The sequence below is a fragment of the Xenopus laevis genome, chromosome 2S (assembly GCF_017654675.1).
Source record: "Xenopus laevis strain J_2021 chromosome 2S, Xenopus_laevis_v10.1, whole genome shotgun sequence".
In the NCBI taxonomy this organism is placed as follows: domain Eukaryota; kingdom Metazoa; phylum Chordata; class Amphibia; order Anura; family Pipidae; genus Xenopus; species Xenopus laevis.
This window is the reverse complement of record NC_054374.1, coordinates 117951858-117969761: the sequence shown is the minus strand read 5'-3', so window position 1 is coordinate 117969761 and position 17904 is coordinate 117951858. Positions and strand designations below refer to the sequence as shown.

The 17904-nt window shown below is 38.1% G+C and overlaps 1 protein-coding gene across 3 annotated transcripts in view; it reads right to left on the bottom strand.

The window, feature by feature from the left end:
- klf12.S (Kruppel-like factor 12 S homeolog) overlaps nt 1-17904 on the bottom strand; it is a 116835-nt gene that overhangs the window by 10810 nt on the left and 88121 nt on the right. For all 3 annotated transcript variants that reach the window (XM_018249915.2, XM_041584334.1, XM_018249914.2), the window contains exons 3-5: nt 16894-17422; nt 12272-12407; nt 1745-1902 (exon numbers count right to left, since the gene is read on the bottom strand). In XM_018249915.2, the coding sequence (XP_018105404.1) occupies nt 1745-1902; nt 12272-12407; nt 16894-17422 (823 nt within the window). The remainder of the gene's footprint in view (nt 1-1744; nt 1903-12271; nt 12408-16893; nt 17423-17904) is intronic.

Below are 17904 nucleotides of genomic sequence, written 5' to 3'. Positions count from 1 at the left end.
CAGGCTCTGTAGTATCACAATGCTGAAGCCACATTTAATGCTCAAACAGCAATGATGTAAGCAAATGGTAAATGAAATGGCTATTGTTTAAGTTAAAAAAAAAATGCAAACTTTTGTAATCGCGCTGAAATTATTTTCTCTGGAACTGTTGTTCTGTAGCACCATCTACTGGCCTTATCTGGATATAAGATCTGCTAACCAATACCATCAAGAATAACTGAGAAATGCAATCATCTTGCGTTGCTAGTGAAATAACTGAGCTCCCTAGTTATCACGTTTTCAGTAAATTTCATCAGATGCTTTAATTTTTTTTCCGTTTCTATATATGGGGTTATTCAGAACTGGTGACATTGTGAGATAGCTTCTTGTGTAAAGGCTAAACCTTAATAATGCAAACACAATCATAACTTCAAATCCTTCACTTTTATCATCTGAAAGATGAAGTTATTTAAGTCATGCTGCAGAAGGAATGTACCAGGTTAGTGGCAGCCTTGGGTCACTGTATGCTGGACACTGTATGCTGGACACTGTATGCTGGACACTGTATGCTGGACAGAGGACCAGGGGCAGAGTTTATGGGGAGAGGAGGCCCCTACCAAAGGCTAAAGGCACTCTGCCAGTGCACTCACAAATGACAGGGGTCTTGCAGGCTTCAGGGAAGACAAGCTTAGTGTGTGAGGACCCTCCATAAAGTATAACTCATGTACTGAATGTTCCTGGTCCCCGGTCTGATCCATGAACCTGGAGAGATTGTTCAATGAACACTTGCTGGGTTGATCACATGGGGGCCTTATTTATCAGAGCCTGAATTTATCTGACTTTTTTAATGAAAAAAGTCAGACCAAACTAGAATCCACAAATGGACCTTATTTATTATTTGAAAAAATCATGATTTTATCTGGGACAAACACAAAACAATTGAAAAGTCAGAATTTTTGTCCGAAAAGCATGAAATAGTCTGATTTTCGGGCTAATTCCAGCGCGGACCACAGAAACTTCCAAACAGGATAGTGACCTTTCCCATTGACTTACATACAACCTCGGCAGTTCTGAGACGCTGGATTTTTAGACTTTTTCCATCCTCTGGGAATAATAAATCTTAAAAAATTCAAGTAATTTTTTTCCACAAAATATTAAGATTTTATAGTTAAAAAAACTCGAATTTTTCAAATTTTTGGCATTCAGACTAGAATAGATAACCCCCCAAGTGAATCTTGCCTATTTCTTACAGCAAAGGCCTGCAGGGTGCCAGTGCGGGGGCGAGTATTTGCCAGGGGTATTTCTGGTTTCTCGACTTATTATGTCCCCTGAAAAACATGAACTTAGATGACAACCTTGTCACACCCTATTTGCTATAGCCTATGAAGCATAATGTAACCATGTCAGGTTCTTTATTGGGTCAGGACTCAGGTAGAACTGTAATAATCCAGGGTCAGACCTGGTAAATGCCAAGTACAGGGAACACTGACCCTTAAATTGAATCCCACCTTTCATTCTCTGTCTGTATTGTGTTCCATTTCCCAGAGAAAAAATCTGCTGGCAGGTGTTTAACTCCAGCCTCATTCTCACGGTGCTTCTTCATTTAAATAATTATCTATTACAAATACATACGTTCCACTTAGCAGTTGATGTTTTTTCCTAAGATGAAATGGTGAGGTATTTTATATTCAAGTGATATTCTGAGCAGAATATATTGGAGAGAAGCAAAAAGCAGCAGGCAATAGAAATTCCTTGTGTGCAATACCTGTATGGGTTCTTCTGTGAGCCTTCAGGTGAGAGCTTTTTGTGTAGACCTTGTTGCAACCTTCAAAATCACACCTGTGTATTCTCCGTCTTCTTGAGTCTGGGGATTCTGACCTCCTCTGACGTCTTGTGCTCTCAATACTGAATGGTGAGACGGAACTGCAAAACAGAAACATGTGCCTTTAAGTAATACATCATATCCATTTAAATGTCCTCTTGCCCAACCACACTGACCAAAAGTACATACAAAACAAATGTAATGTTATATTATGTATTGTACGCTTTAAACAATGAGTTATTACTCTCTGTTTGGTAAGAAAATGAACTGGGGGTTATTTATCAAAATCTGAATTTTTCAGATTTTTTAAAATAAAAAAAGTCCGACCAAACTAGAATCCACAATTTAACCTTATTTATTATTAAAAAAACGAGATTTCATCGGATCAGAGGGAAACCAGAATCATATGCATTTTTCTGGCTTTTTCCTGAAATAGTTGGATTTTTGGGCTAATTCCAGCACACACCACAGAAACTTTTTTTATAAAAATTTTTGGAGTTTTGGGCATTCAAAATTTAATAAATAACACCCTACAACTCCAAATCATAAATGTATCTATGACATTAGATGCTGTGTGCGAGAATACAGAGCTGCTTAGTGCAGTGAATTAAATGTGAATATTCAAGGGAGCTGGAAAGCACAATGAACCTACTATACCGGCAACAAAAATATATACAGCATTTTTATCTGCTCGTTGCCAGAGGGTGGCAGCAAATGCTTGCGATCCCCAAGTCAGTCTGGGCAATCTCAACAAGTAATATAATCTCCTTTAATGATCAGAACTGGAATCAGCTTTAAACCTTCTTTTAAGAAATCATTTAATCAGCGTGATTGCGATGCTTATTAATCATCACACCATTAAGTATTTTTGAAATATAAAATGTAAATTTTAAAACATTTGAAAGCAGTATTTCTCCTGATCACAAATAACGTACATACATTTTACTAGAGATTGGCCCCATGGTTCAGAACAGCACATTTTCTGCTTATTATTCCCCCCCCCCCCACCCCATCTCCTGCTGATTCCACCCTGCTTTGCTGACTGGCCCACTAATGTTAGTGTGAGAATATTCAGCATTGAGGAGGCAACCACAACTGAGATTCACTGTGATAGAAAACCGATTCCTGCTCCATATTGGTGCATACGTCAGCCAATATGTGGGCTCATTTTATTCACAGTCGTTCCTGATGGTGCGTCGGAGTGTGCAAAACATTCCCTGTGGCGGGTCCTGGAGATTTAGTTTGCCACCTCTTTAGCCATGAAAAACATTCTCATTTCTGATCCAGCAGTGGATTTGATCTGTCCATACTAGGCAAAGCATCACATACTTTGTGATTAAAATTGTGATTAAATGCAAATTGCAAGAAACTTCCTCAATAATAATCAATTATCACTTAATAGTATTTCTACTGTTTTTGAAATAGTCAAGTTACTCTTCGCTATCCCCCTCTCAGTTGATAACCAGTAGTTCGTGGGCAACATGTTGCTCTCCAACCCTTTGGATGTTGCTCCCAGTGTGCTTGAAGCAGGTGCTTATTTTTGAATTCAAAGCTTGGGAGCAAGTATAGTGCCGAACAGAGCCTCCTGTAGGCTGCCAGTCCACATAGGGGCTACCAAATAGCCAATCACAGCCCTTAGTTGACATCCCAAGGGACTTTTTCATGTTTGTGTTGCTCCCCAACTCTTTTTACATTTGAATGTGGCTCACGGGTAAAAAAGGTTGGGGACTCCTGGTCTAGACAATAGGGCAGACACCAATGAATTAGACCTTAAGGTGGCCATAGATGTTACAATTACAATCTTTCCAAGAGAGAGCGTTTGTTTCAATACACACGTGTAGAGCTGAATCGTCAGATATACAGATAGAAACAATAGAATTTTACCTGTATCTGCCGATTCAGCACTAAAAATGGGCGATGTTCGGATGCCTTCAGAGGTGCCTGATCAAAATTTTCTGGGCAGCCTGATCGATGAGCCGACAGATATCCCTGTCTTCTGCCGATATTGGTCGACTCATCTCTCACCATACACGCACCAAATATCATACAAAAATTTGTTTCATATATTATCAGTGTGTCTATGGCCACCTTAACAGTCAATTAAACTCTGACTCCTGCATTTAGAGAAACAGATTGCGGAGCAAAGAATAGCAAAGAATAACTTGATTTTGTCAGAACCAGATCATAATTGAAACTTTAGAAAGTTATTTTGATTTCCATAAAATTAAATTAAAATTATATATTCATTTTTCCTTGTAATCCCCCTTTAAATACCAAACTGTACTCATGTGCTTTACAGTTATTCATGTCAAATAAAAAAATACTAAATCTGTTTTCGAATAAAAGGTTAAACTTGGAACAATTCACAGCGCAAGTGATAGAAAGACATCTGTATTTTGTTTAATTGCATGAATTATTTAAATGTAATCTTTCATCTCATTAAAGCAACTTATTTTGATGGTTACATTTTCCTACTCAATTAGGAAATAGCAATTTTAGTAATGCTATTTGATGGGGAAAAAAAACAAAATGTGCAGATGACCAGTAAATTCTGCTGCTGGCTGGTTGCTATAGACTTGTAAAGAAATGAGGAGAGCACTCTGCAAGCATATAATGCTGTGGTTATCTTTTTATTGCTTGACTACTTGTACACGACATGTTTCGGGCCTATATGCCCTTTATCAAGTGTTCTTGATAAAGGGCATATAGGCCCGAAACATGTCGTGTACAAGTAGTCAAGCAATAAAAAGATAACCACAGCATTATACAGTGGTGTGAAAAACTATTTGCCCCCTTCCTGATTTCTTATTCTTTTGCATGTTTGTCACACTTAAATGTTTCTGCTCATCAAAAACCGTTAAGTATTAGTCAAAGATAACATAATTGAACACAAAATGCAGTTTTTAAATGAAGGTTTACGTTATTAAGGGAGAAAAAAACCTCCAAATCTACATGGGCCTGTGTGAAAAAGTGATTGCCCCCCTTGTTAAAAAATAACTTAACTGTGGTTTATCACACCTGAGTTCAATTTCAAAGGTTATAAAGCCATTTCTAAAGCTTTGGGACTCCAGCGAACCACAGTGAGAGCCATTATCCACAAATGGCAAAAACATGGAACAGTGGTGAACCTTCCCAGGAGTGGCCGGCCGACCAAAATTACCCCAAGAGCGCAGAGACAACTCATCTGAGAGGCCACAAAAGACCCCAGGACAACATCTAAAGAACTGCAGGCCTCACTTGCCTCAATTAAGGTCAGTGTTCACGACTCCACCATAAGAAAGAGACTGGGCAAAAACGGCCTGCATGGCAGATTTCCAAGGCGCAAACCACTTTTAAGCAAAAAGAACATTAAGGCTCGTCTCAATTTTGCTAAAAAACATCTCAATGATTGCCAAGACTTTTGGGAAAATACCTTGTGGACCGACGAGACAAAAGTTGAACTTTTTGGAAGGTGCGCGTCCCGTTACATCTGGCGTAAAAGTAACACAGCATTTCAGAAAAAGAACATCATACCAACAGTAAAATATGGTGGTGGTAGTGTGATGGTCTGGGGTTGTCTTGCTGCTTCAGGACCTGGAAGACTTGCTGTGATAGATGGAACCATGAATTCTACTGTCTACCAAAAAATCCTGAAGGAGAATGTCCGGCCATCTGTTCGTCAACTCAAGCTGAAGCGATCTTGGGTGCTGCAGCAGGACAATGACCCAAAACACACCAGCAAATCCACCTCTGAATGGCTGAAGAAAAACAAAATGAAGACTTTGGAGTGGCCTAGTCAAAGTCCTGACCTGAATCCTATTGAGATGTTGTGGCATGACCTTAAAAAGGCGGTTCATGCTAGAAAACCCTCAAATAAAGCTGAATTACAACAATTCTGCAAAGATGAGTGGGCCAAAATTCCTCCAGAGCGCTGTAAAAGACTCGTTGCAAGTTATCGCAAACGCTTGATTGCAGTTATTGCTGCTAAGGGTGGGCCAACCAGTTATTAGGTTCAGGGGGCAATTACTTTTTCACACAGGTTTGGATTTCTTTTCTCCCTAAATAATAAAAACCCTCATTTAAAAACTGCATTTTGTGTTTACTTGTGTTATCTTTGACTAATAGTTAAATGTGTTTGATGATCAGAAACATTTTGTGTGACAAACATGCAAAAGAATAAGAAATCAGGAAGGGGGCAAATAGTTTTCACACCACTGTATGCTTGCAGAGTGCTCTCCTCATTTCTTTACAAATCAAGTTACAGATATCAGGATACCGGTGACCTGATCGAGGAAAGTTGCACCCCTTTTCCTGAACCAAGCGGGCGGAGCGTTTTGGGATATTATACTTTCTGGTTGCTATAGACGTTTAGACCTGCACCAAACTTTGCACCTTTCATGACATTTTCCCAGTGGAGTATAATATTTTCATGGCACATATGTAAAGTAAGAAATAAAGCTGGGGGTACAGTCCTGCCACTGGTGTACAAGATATTGAAATAACTGAATAATGGCGGGTTTGGTGTGGCCTGATCATTATGCAAAATGTTTGGCTTAAATGTATCACATAAGAATACTTTATTGCTTAGTTAAAAAGCATGGGAAGGTGGAATCACCAGGGTGGCACGTTGTTAGGCCCCCCTAAGTGATCTAAGTTGTAAACCCTAAACCAGTGCTCCTCATCTTCCTAAAATGTAAAACCTGTAAACCAGCCTAGAGAATTTTTCTTCGTCTCAGCACTGTGCTGTTGTGATCTACCTGTGCCCCAACACAATGCAAATATTCTCTTTGTCTGTAACCTTTTTCAGCGTCACTTCCATTTGTGCATTTGAAAAAACGATCCTGTAGCTACACAAGGTTTTGACTTAATTGCTGCTTATACCACATATGTGGTGCTTATTGCTGCTTACACCATATATGGACTCTTATGAATAATTCTGTCCCATCCCTGTACGAACATGTTCTCGCTGACACAGGAAGTGACATCACTCCTGCAAATGATCATTGCCATGCCTTCAGAAGCAGGGATTTTCTTTCTGAAACACTTTGGAGGTATTCCGTAGGTACCCAATTTGATGCAGGACGCTACCCTGAGAGTTTGGCATTACATTTTCTTTACGCTAATCCTCTAATCATTTGTAACCGCCCAAAAGAGAGACAATGGTTTAAAACAACAAGAGGGCCACACTATGTAGCTGCTTTCATGCAAATAATGTAATAGTTCCAATAATAGATAAAAATAGATTCTCTGTAGTCACCCATACCAGTATATTATAGGACATTAAGATATTTTGCTGCAATTTCTCAATCATTCACCAACATTCCTTTTATAGAGGAATAACATCAGCAGATTTATTTGAGAATTTATTTAGAGTTATGGTAACCCATTCAATAGGCAATTGAGGGAGGTCTGCAACTAACAGCTACATTACACAGAGAGCAGAAGATTTGAACTACATGTACTTCAAAAGATTTGATTGGGAATTTGGAGACACAAATTCCAAACTCAAGGAACAAATTGGCCAACATGTAACTGTGCATCTTGGTGCCAATACCACATGACCGAATAAAAACTAAATCTATGATGCCATTTTCTGTTTGTACATTTAATCAGTTTATTTGTTCATATGCAAATAACATCTGTCAGCATAAGTGAAGATGAAAGAAGACAAATCTCTGTTAGCAGCTAAATAAGACAACGAGAAATGAGATGATGATATGGCCGTAAGAAAGTCTGCAATTGGCACCATTAGATGTATAAGCTGCCAAGTAACTGATTTATATTAAGTGTTTGATAGCATAACTGAATTCACTGTTTGAAACAGATGTATTTATTTATAGGTGAGCTGAGCTTTGCATCTCAACTGAAAGTGGATATTAGCAGCAACTGTGCGCAGCTTGCTTTAAGTACTATAAGTCTCTGCTGTTTGAATGTGCAAGTTTGAACAGAAAATAAACCTTCAATTTTTGTCCAAATGCCTTTTTCTTCAGTGGTAACCAAAGTGGTTGCTGATATATAGTCAAGCCTGTCTCAGGCTTTGAAATGTGATTGAGTAAAGCTGCCAAAATTGGTCACCATCATTTTGTGAAAGTATGAAGGTGTGTGTGTGTGGATGCTGGGTTTTCATTTGGAGGGGTTGAACTTGATGGACTTTGTCCTTTTTCAACCTGATTTAACTATGTAACTATCATAAATTGTTGGGTCCCTATACAACCTAATGGTTGTGACTGTGCAACTGAGCCCCACCCTCTCTGTTTATTACTGCCCACCACCCTAGGCGTAAAGATTTTTTGGATGTCTACATTAGTAGCCTCCAAGTGGTGTCCCTGAATTAATCATAAAAAAGTCATATTTTCATTAGTGACCCCTTTTAGCTTTCAGAATACACAACTTATAGAATGATTACCGTTTATATTGCGGATTCCACTGTTAAAGTATGTTACATGTAATTAAACATTAGAGGAAACGTAAAATGGGGGAAATATTTATCAACGCTCAAGGTCAGATATTTGTACATTTTGTAGGCTAATGCGAGATTATAGCATTATCAAAGCTTTTCCAGCCAACAATTCAAATTTCACAATTTTTCATTTTCATCAGTTATCATTTTAATAGAAATTAATGGGGAGTGGATATATTCTAGAATTTTTATGGAATGGCAAATACATTATCTCTATTAATTATTCAACCAAACATGATCGTGGGTAACACAATCAAACTGGTTTTTTTTAACTCAGATTAGCAGAATGTCAAGATATTGGAATCACCACAATATTGAATATTGAAAGAGTAAATTTTAACAAAAGGCAAGACTCCATCTACTTACCCTAACTGCCTGTTTCATAGCTTCACAAAAACTCACACTTTACTTGTGTTAATACTTTTGTCATTAGAGCAGTTCCACAATAAAAAGTTCTTCAATTTTACTTTGTCACCCATCAAAGGCAACAAAAAATAGACTTAACTATTTTCCCTGTTTTAGAGGGTGTTTAGACACTGGTGCTCTGATACACATTTAGAGGTCTTGTCATATAGCAAAACAATTCTGGAAAAAAAACCTTGAAAACCGATCTTCTGAAACAGCTCCTAAATTACAATATTCCAAATTCACCACTTCATCTACTTCTTAATTTAACCTTTAAAGGCTTGAATAAGGCAGGTAATACTCTCTGTAGACATGTTTTTTTGTGCAGTCAAATGGATTCATGGCTCACTTTAGCTGAGGGACAATCTTAAGTTTCAGCTCTGTTTAACCAAAATCCAACAAATCTTCACTGTGGAAAAGATGATGGCATCTACAGAGGAAACAATATCTACATTTATGGATATATGGACCCCTTGGAATCTATATGCTGAACAGTCATTGTTATTCCCCCCCAGTAATTTGTTGTTGTCCCTGAAGGATGGTTTTGGTTATGACTTTTCTTTTTATTTCCTTCTACTTCTCCTAACATGTTGGCAATCTGATGCGGTATGGAAATTGTAATTTGATAAACAAAAATAAAGTAAAAAATAGGGGGGGGGAAACGTTTTTTGTGTGTTTTTTTAAAATAATTTTTCTTGTGTCTCACTTCAACCTGAAATCTAAAAAATGTGACATGGAGCGTCAGAGACAACTCATAGACCACTCATGTTACCTGCAAGTCATTGCACCCAACTCATGATACAAGTGTGTGCAAGCCTATAGGGTAGAGAGCCTTGCCTTGCACTAAATCAAGAGGATGGGCAATAACGTCACTCATGAACTAGGACCTTTGTGAAGGCAATCAACTTTGTGGCATTTAATGGATTCATGCCATATTCATAAGTAAAACAACAATCATGAATACATAAGGCTGTAGTGCTAAAGAAGCATTATTTTGGGAAAGCAAGCGCTCAGAAAGTCCTCCTCTGCTGTTTGGCACTGCTCTTGGAAAATCAGGGACCCTAAAAGCCTGGGGATTTACCAAAATTTCCCACTTAAGAGACATGATCAGGAACATTATGGCTTCTGGTGGTTGTACACCCAAACAATATTTCATAATACCCCAACTTTTGGAGATATTTAGCAAAATCCAAAATGTTCTCACTATTTTCTGATAACTGATAATTCACACTGACTCCCTCTCCCATTTATCAATAAATTTCTTGTGTGGGAAAATACTCGATAAAAACGTGAAGAAAATTCGAAATGTACTATCGGTTTTTTTCAGGTTTGTCGCGAAAACTGTTACTTTTTCAGATTATCGCCTGAAACCCACAAAATTTTAAGATTATTGAATGAAACCCAGCGCAGGTCAGGATATCTTCAAAATGTCAACGGGACATCTGTCATTGACTTCTATATTAACTCGGCAGGTCTGAGATGGAGTACTTTATTTATTCAGAAAAAAATGGTGTTTTCCTCTTTATAAGTCCGACCAGAAAAAAAAAGAATTTAATAAATAACCCCCTAAGTGTTTTTTTCAGCTACTGAAAACATATCAGATATATTCACAGTTGTGGCATTTACATTTATTGCTGAAGTATGGAATTTTCTCCAGCAACAGTCTGTTTCTACTTAATATAATCTGTTTTATGTCAAATGAATGAAGCACTCGCTGAGATTAATTTGTCTGTTAGATGCTAAGATAAGCAAAATGATTATTCAGCATTCATCATCTAAGTATAATATTAAGTTACAGCAACGTTAATGTGATTAAGCCACAATTTGAACAAACTATGAAGTACCATATGTCTTACTGAATATTTAATTGGATGGCCAAAGAACTGTCTTAACCTGGATATAGCAGATATGTTGCCATGACTGAAGCTTACATCTGCTACAGTATTTACAGTGCATTGGTACTTGTTTCAGTATACCTGAATTCAGTTAATGCCTTACCAGAAACATCATATCAACACTCAAATAACCAACATTTAGATTAACGATAAATTGAGCTTTAATGTATTAAATAAATCATCCTTACTATGATCAAGAAGTCAAGTTTTTGGGTGAAACCAACCAATTCAAAGGCTGAATTTACTACCTTTTTAAGTATAAACATTCTTATTAATGAATCTGTTCCCCCATTTACTGAATTGTGATCAGAACTCTATAAACAGTTGAAACCCGGTTTGAGGATGCATCTGGACCACAAGATGCATAAAGCACATTTATTCAATTAATAGAGAATAAGGTTGTGACAAGAGGGTTTGTGAGAATTTCTATTTCATTCAGCTGGATGCAGTGGACCACAACTGGCAGATGCTGTACGCAAATGTAAGGCAATGGCAGGCTATGAAGTTGAAAAACGGCTGTACAAACTGAAATTATCTGTAGCTTCCAGATAGAGACATGGGCATCAGGGAATCTGTGACCCTGGCAATTTAAAAAAAACAAGTTGGAAGTGTCCAACTCGAGACCAAATGATGCTTTCAAATTACTTTTTGACTACCAAACTGCTCAGTGACTCAAAAGACTGTTTTGATTATAATTATCACTTTAATATAATGCACCCCATTTAGTGTATTTGACCCACAATGTGGAAGATGCAATACCCTAAAATACCAATGTGAACATCTTGCTTAAAGGAGAAACAAACACCTTATTAAAAAAAACTGTAACCCCCCCACTCCACATAGACCCCCCCTCCCTCCTTTGAGCGAGGAAGCTGGGGGCGGAGGAGGGAGAGGTGTCTATGTGGGGTAGGGTTTTTTTTTTTTTTAATAAGGGGTTTGTTTCTCCTATAAGGTGAAGATGAACTTCCCTTTAAAAGGCAGATTATAGTTATTAGTTTTGGAAAGGAATTAGTAACTGCCTATAGAATTATGAAAAAAAAAATCCTTTACCTTGTATTTATGAAGGCGTGTTGATATATTTATAAAGCTATAGTTTTGTACTTGGGTCACAAAAATAGCCAAAAAGCTTACTGAAGTCAATGGTGCAAGGCAAAATGAATATCTAAAAAGTGGTATAAAATGATATTTAGAAGGCAGCACTTGTGATCACTAGTTTTTACTTTAGTCGTTTTTTCCAAACTAGTGTATCTGAGAACACCTCCCCTGTTCTGCCTGCATTCCTTTCAGGCCAAAGCAACCCCTTTTGCCTCAGCTTGTGACATTATCCAGACTGGTTACAGGAAGGACAGAGATCTGATTGGCTGGGAGGTGAGAAAGGCCTGAGGTTTGCTGGAAGCCCCAAAGGGTATATGGGAGCAAATGAGGACCCAGAGAGAGAGAGGCACTGCACCATAAAAATCCCAGTTTCCCCACATATTAAGGCCGAGTGTAATAGTTATGTTCTAAAAGAGTCTGCCAAAAAATGGTTACACTATAACCATATTTGTGCCTGAATTTTACCTGGCTTTCCCATTTGCATAAGTTATATTTGTATAAGCTAACATGACACCATGTTAAAGTGGTGACGTTTATTTCTATGCCATATGATGTGATGTCCCCCAAAAGCAGCTGTTTAAATTGTCTTTTGAAGAAGATTTGTCATATTCCCCATTCAGGGCTTCTGATACTCACTCTTGTACTGCCCTTGCTATGGATAGAGCTGTGGATCCTGTTTCATTAACACTGTCTAAGGTCACATTTGGCAGGTCGTCATCATCACTGTCACTTTTTACAAGTCTTGGCGAGAGCTCTCGAGAATCCATATGTGCTAAAGAAAAGGAGGAAAAACAATATATCAATCAGTCAAACTGGAGAGCTGTGAATAGATTATGTGTGATTATAGCACATACCATGGAAAAAAAACTATGCAAATTCTAAACACAAAAGGCTCATTTACCACAACACTTGGTAAATCTTCAACTTGGCAGTAACCCATGACAACCAATTAAATTTATACTTTTATTGTTCTACCTGAAAGTGGCTGAACAAACTGATCACTGGTTGGTTGCTATAGGTTACTGAATAGGTGCAAATATCAAACATAAATAATAAATAAAAGGACAATGATTGCTTGGTGGGCACCTGGCAACATACTGTAGTTATTCCTATTCAATATCCATCTAGGATATCCAATGGCAATATATACATTAGTGTGGGTTTAGCATGGGTGGAGGCCCTTACGGTGAGCCCCACTATTCATTTTTGTGACTTTATTAAATTAACAGCAAATATGATCCAGCTAACCTGTAGCACAGACCAATCATCCAGAAGGATATCAATAAAAAATAATATACGGGTATAGGATCTATTATCCAGAATGCTTGGGACCTTTCCGGATAAGTGATCTTTCTGTAATTTGGATCACCATACCTTGGTAAAAATCATTTAAATGTTAAATAAACCCAATAAAATTGTTTTGTCACCAATATGGACTTATGCAAATGACTGACATCAAATAGAATTGACTGGGCCGCAATGTAATGTGGGCAGGGCCGTGATGCGCCTGGGGTGGGGTCGTGAAATCAGGGATGGAGTGATGAGATGGAGATTGGTGATCGCCGTGTCAATATGGGGCTCATATATCAACACTGGGCAAACTTGCCCATGGGCAGTTACCTATAGCAACCAATCAGTGTTTAGCTTTATAAAGCCAGCTGCAAGTAAATCAATGAATACTGCAATTTGATTGGTTGCCATGGGTTACTGCCCATGGGTAAATTTGCCCAGTGTTGATAAATGAGCCTCAATGAATACCGATCAATTTCTCCACAAGAGACCCATTTCACGAAAGGAATAACAAAAAGCAGAAAAATTTTGGCTTACTATGGTGGAGTTAAACTAGGCACAGGCATGATCTAGCACATTCACGAGTGATTAAAAATGTTTTTTTTTAATTTTTTATATCTGGGCAGAAATGTGTAATGATGTTTATCTGTCATGATACAGGTCACGGTGTCTGGGCTAACAGGTTACTGGGTGCTTTTAGAAGCATAGATGCCAATTGCCATTCATTTCTAAGGACAGTCCCTGTGTTTCTGTAAATTCATTCACTGGCAATTTCCATAGTTTTTACATTTGACCAACTGCACAGAAGAAATGTCAGTCATGCTGTGACCAGTGTTGCTTCAACTATAAAAAGGGGTATAAAAGGGATACTGTCATGGGAAAACCTGTTTTTTCAAAACGCATCAATTAATAGAGCTGCTCCATCAGAATTCTGCACTGAAATCCATTTCTCTCAAGAGAAAACAGATTTTTTTTAAATTCAATTTTGAAATCTGACATGGGGCTAGATATATTGTCAATTTCCCAGCTGCCCCAGTCATGTGACTTGTGTCTGCACTTTAGGATGGAATTACTTTCTGGCAGGCTGTTATTTCTCCTACTTAATTTAACTGAATGTGTCTCAGTGGGACTTGGCTTTTACTATTTAGTGCTGTTCTTAGATCTTCCAGGGAGCTGTTATCTTGTGTTAGGGAGCTGCTAACTCGTTACCTTCCCATTGTTCTGTTGTTAGGCTGCTGGGGGGGGGGAGGGAGGGGGCAATATCATTCCAATTTGCAGTACAGCAGTAAAGAGTGATTGAAGTTTATCAGAGCACAAGTCATATGACTGGGGGCAGCTGGGAAATTGACAATATGTCTAGCCCCATGTCAGATTTCAAAATTGAATATAACAAAATCTCTTTGCTCTTTTGAGAAATTGATTTCAGTGCAGAATTCTGCTGGAGCAGCACTATTAACTGATGTGTTTTGAAAAAAAAAATTTTCCCATGACAGTATCCCTTTAAGTGAAGTTCTTAGGCTTTCATTGTAGAGGTGCCAGAGGGAGTTTTGTAAAGAACTTCATAAATGAGTGATAATATGGGAATATTTATTCAAGAAGCTTTGAGACTTTATCTGACTTGCAGAGCAGGACGTAGAATCAAAGCAAAAAGTGATCTGAATGAGCCTGATACAGTAGAAGAAATCAGGGCAGCAGCCTCTGTAGGAAAATGGTAGTATGAATACAGAATTACTGTACACTAGTGCTTGAAGACAATGTACTGTAATTCTTATACACATGAGGCTTGTCACTCAGCCGGTATTTTATTGGCCTTACCAGTAAAACACCTGCCATGCCGGGGCCAGTTTTACAAATTTACAGGAAAATTCGTAATACCCCGAAGTGACAAACTTCAGTCACTCTTTACTGCTGTACTGCAAATTGGAGTGACATCACCCCGCTCCTTTCCCCCCAGCAGCCAAACAACAGAACAATGGGAAGGTAACCAGATAACAGCTCCCTAACACAATATAACAGCTGCCTGGTAGATATAAGAACAGCACTCAATAGTAAAATCCAGGTCCCACTGCGACACATTCAGTTTCATTGAGTAGGAGAAAAAAACAGCCTGGCAGAAAGCAGTTCCATCCTAAAGCGCAGGCTCTTTCTGAAAGCACATGACCACACCAATATTATTCAGAAAGCCAGTTAGATGACTGGTGAAACGTCTTCAAGGAGAAAACACAGCAAGTCCAGTTGATTTGACTTATTTCTACAGATATAAAATGACCTGGATGAATCTTCATGAATCTTCATATCTCATATAAAAATCGGAATTATTTCAATTTCAACACATAACTTGTACCGCCTGTATGTGTTGCTCATCTGTTTATTCTATGCACAATCCTGGCACGCTATAAATGTAATAATAATGACAAACTTCCTGGCCAACTGATCTCCATCATAGTTTTTCTAGCTGTATTTGTTACATGAATACTTTATGTAAGTTGCTTCTATAGGTCACTGCAAGAACAGAATACAACGAGACATTCAATGAATGTAATGAACTGAAAAAAATCCCAAAACAAATACAGTTATAGTATCCGTTATCCAGAAAGCTCTGAATCACTGGAAGGCCATCTCTCATAGACTCCATTTTAATCAAATTTTACAAGATGATTTCCTTTTTCTCTGTATACTATAAGATAAAATGAATCCTTACTGAAGGCAAATCTATCCTTTTGGTTTTAAGAAATGTTTAAATGATTTTTAGAAGACTTAAAGTCTAGTATTCGAAATTATGGGAAGACCCTGTATCTGGAAAACCCCAGGTCCCAAACATTCTGGATAATTGGCCCCATGCCTGTATGGGTATATATTTAGTTAGATGCTTAGATCCCTTCCATCAAGTAGGGAATCACTAGGGATGCACCGAATCCAGGATTCGGTTCGGGATTCGGCCTTTTTCAGCAGGATTCGGATTCGGCTGAATCCTTCTGCCTGGCCGAACCGAATCCGAATTTGCAAATGCAAATTAGGGGCGGGGAGGGAAATCACATAACTTTTGTCACAAAACAAGGAAGTAAAACATGTTTTCCCCTTCCCACCCCTAATTTGCATATGCAAATTAGAATTTGGTTCGGTATTCGGCCGAATCTTTCAAGAAAGATTCGGGGGTTCGGCCGAATCCAAAATAGTGGATTCAGTGCATCCCTATCACAAGCTCTACATTTTTTTCAGTTATCTAATTTAAATCACAGAGTGTGCTCCAGGTAGGATATATTGGTCCCCTGTTTCAAATCAAAAACCTGTTTGATGGCTAGGTCCTACCAGCATCTCCTATCTGCGATTTGAAATAGCATTCCAATCAAAAAATCTTTTTATTGGAATATATATTTTGCTGCAATGGCCCTAGGTCCTTTTTCTTCTGCTCCACAAATACATCACATTACACCAACTACTATCATTTACCCAGTCTAAAATCTAAGCGAAAATATAGACGTGGATAACAAAAAATATTAAGCTCAAAGTGGGTGCAGTAGCACCAAACTTGAAATATAGATACCAGCACAATGTTTAATACCACAAATTACTACAGCTCCATTCTACTGTTGGTTATTTTAAACATGGACATATCTTCTCTAATAGTATGGCATCCCAGTTTTATGTGCAGACATATTTTATTCATTTAGAACCAATGCTTTTATGTAGGGCTGCATAAACAATACTCTGTTCCTTTTTAGAGAACATTCTTAGTGGACATGATAAATACTTATATGGGTTACTTAGGGTTGAGCATTACTATAAGTTAATTTGTTTGATAACATGAAGATTAGTTATTATGAAAGGGCTATGCCCAGACCTACACCTGTGTCGAAATACTATACCATAGTAGATGGTTGCATTGACAACACCTGCCATGTTCTTCTTACAGTTTTTGGTGATAATTACAATATAAAACAGTTTTAATATTACATAATTTTTTTTACCTTTAAGGTGACCTCTTCCATCTTCCAATAGAGGTACTACAATAGTAGAATTCATATTCCCTGGTGATCTTACAGCAGTATAAACTACCGGGACTGACTGCACCACAACTGGGATACGGTGCACAATTTTGTTGGACTGTAAGTTCAGAGGACTTGTAGGAGGAACAGAGTGAATAATGTGCAAAAATTGTTGACCTCCAATAGCAGATGCTGATGCCACAAGAGGTCCGGGAGTTAATACTGTTGGCACAGATGCCGATGAAGGTACAGGGGTTATCACTGTTGGAGATGATGCTGGACGGCTAGATGAAGAGTTAGAAGAAGGTGATGCTGCTGAGGTTGTAATAGAAACTGGAGATGAGGAAACACCTCTCGGTGACGTTCTAGCTTTGTTTATTGAAAGGTCTACTGGTTCTGTCTGTGTTTGAAAATGATCAGTTGATAACAAGTCCTCGGGAGGCTCAGCCTTCACACTGTTGAGTAAGAGAGGAACAGCTTCCATATTGGGGTAAGTGTGGACCTTTGGTGACTGTAAGGAAAAAATGAGAATTTATTTTTAGAAACACTGCCGCAATATTAATAAGTCAAGAAAAGGACAAATAAAAATAAGAATGTAAGAGTTGTTAGATCATGCTTTGCTATTTCCCCCACTTCCCAGAATGTGCTCTTTCTATAGAGATTACAAACATCAAAATAAATTTTTTCTGAGATTACATTATGTTATAAAGTTGTGGTTTTTTTTGTCGTCCCCCAGTTCTGTGAAATTGATCATCAGCATTTTTCTTCTGCTTTTGTCATATTTATCTTAGCTTCATATTGGGGAATTTTTACAGGAAACCAAGGAGGCATGCAATACAATTTCTAGCCCTATGTTTAGCTATAAAAGAGGCACAACAATTAAAGCTATCCCTAGCCCTGCTGAGCATGTAAAGAAACCAGACGTGCAAGTGCCCGCACCCGACACAACCAGCATGATCCCATCTTTATATACCTGCTCCCGCCCTGCTGTGA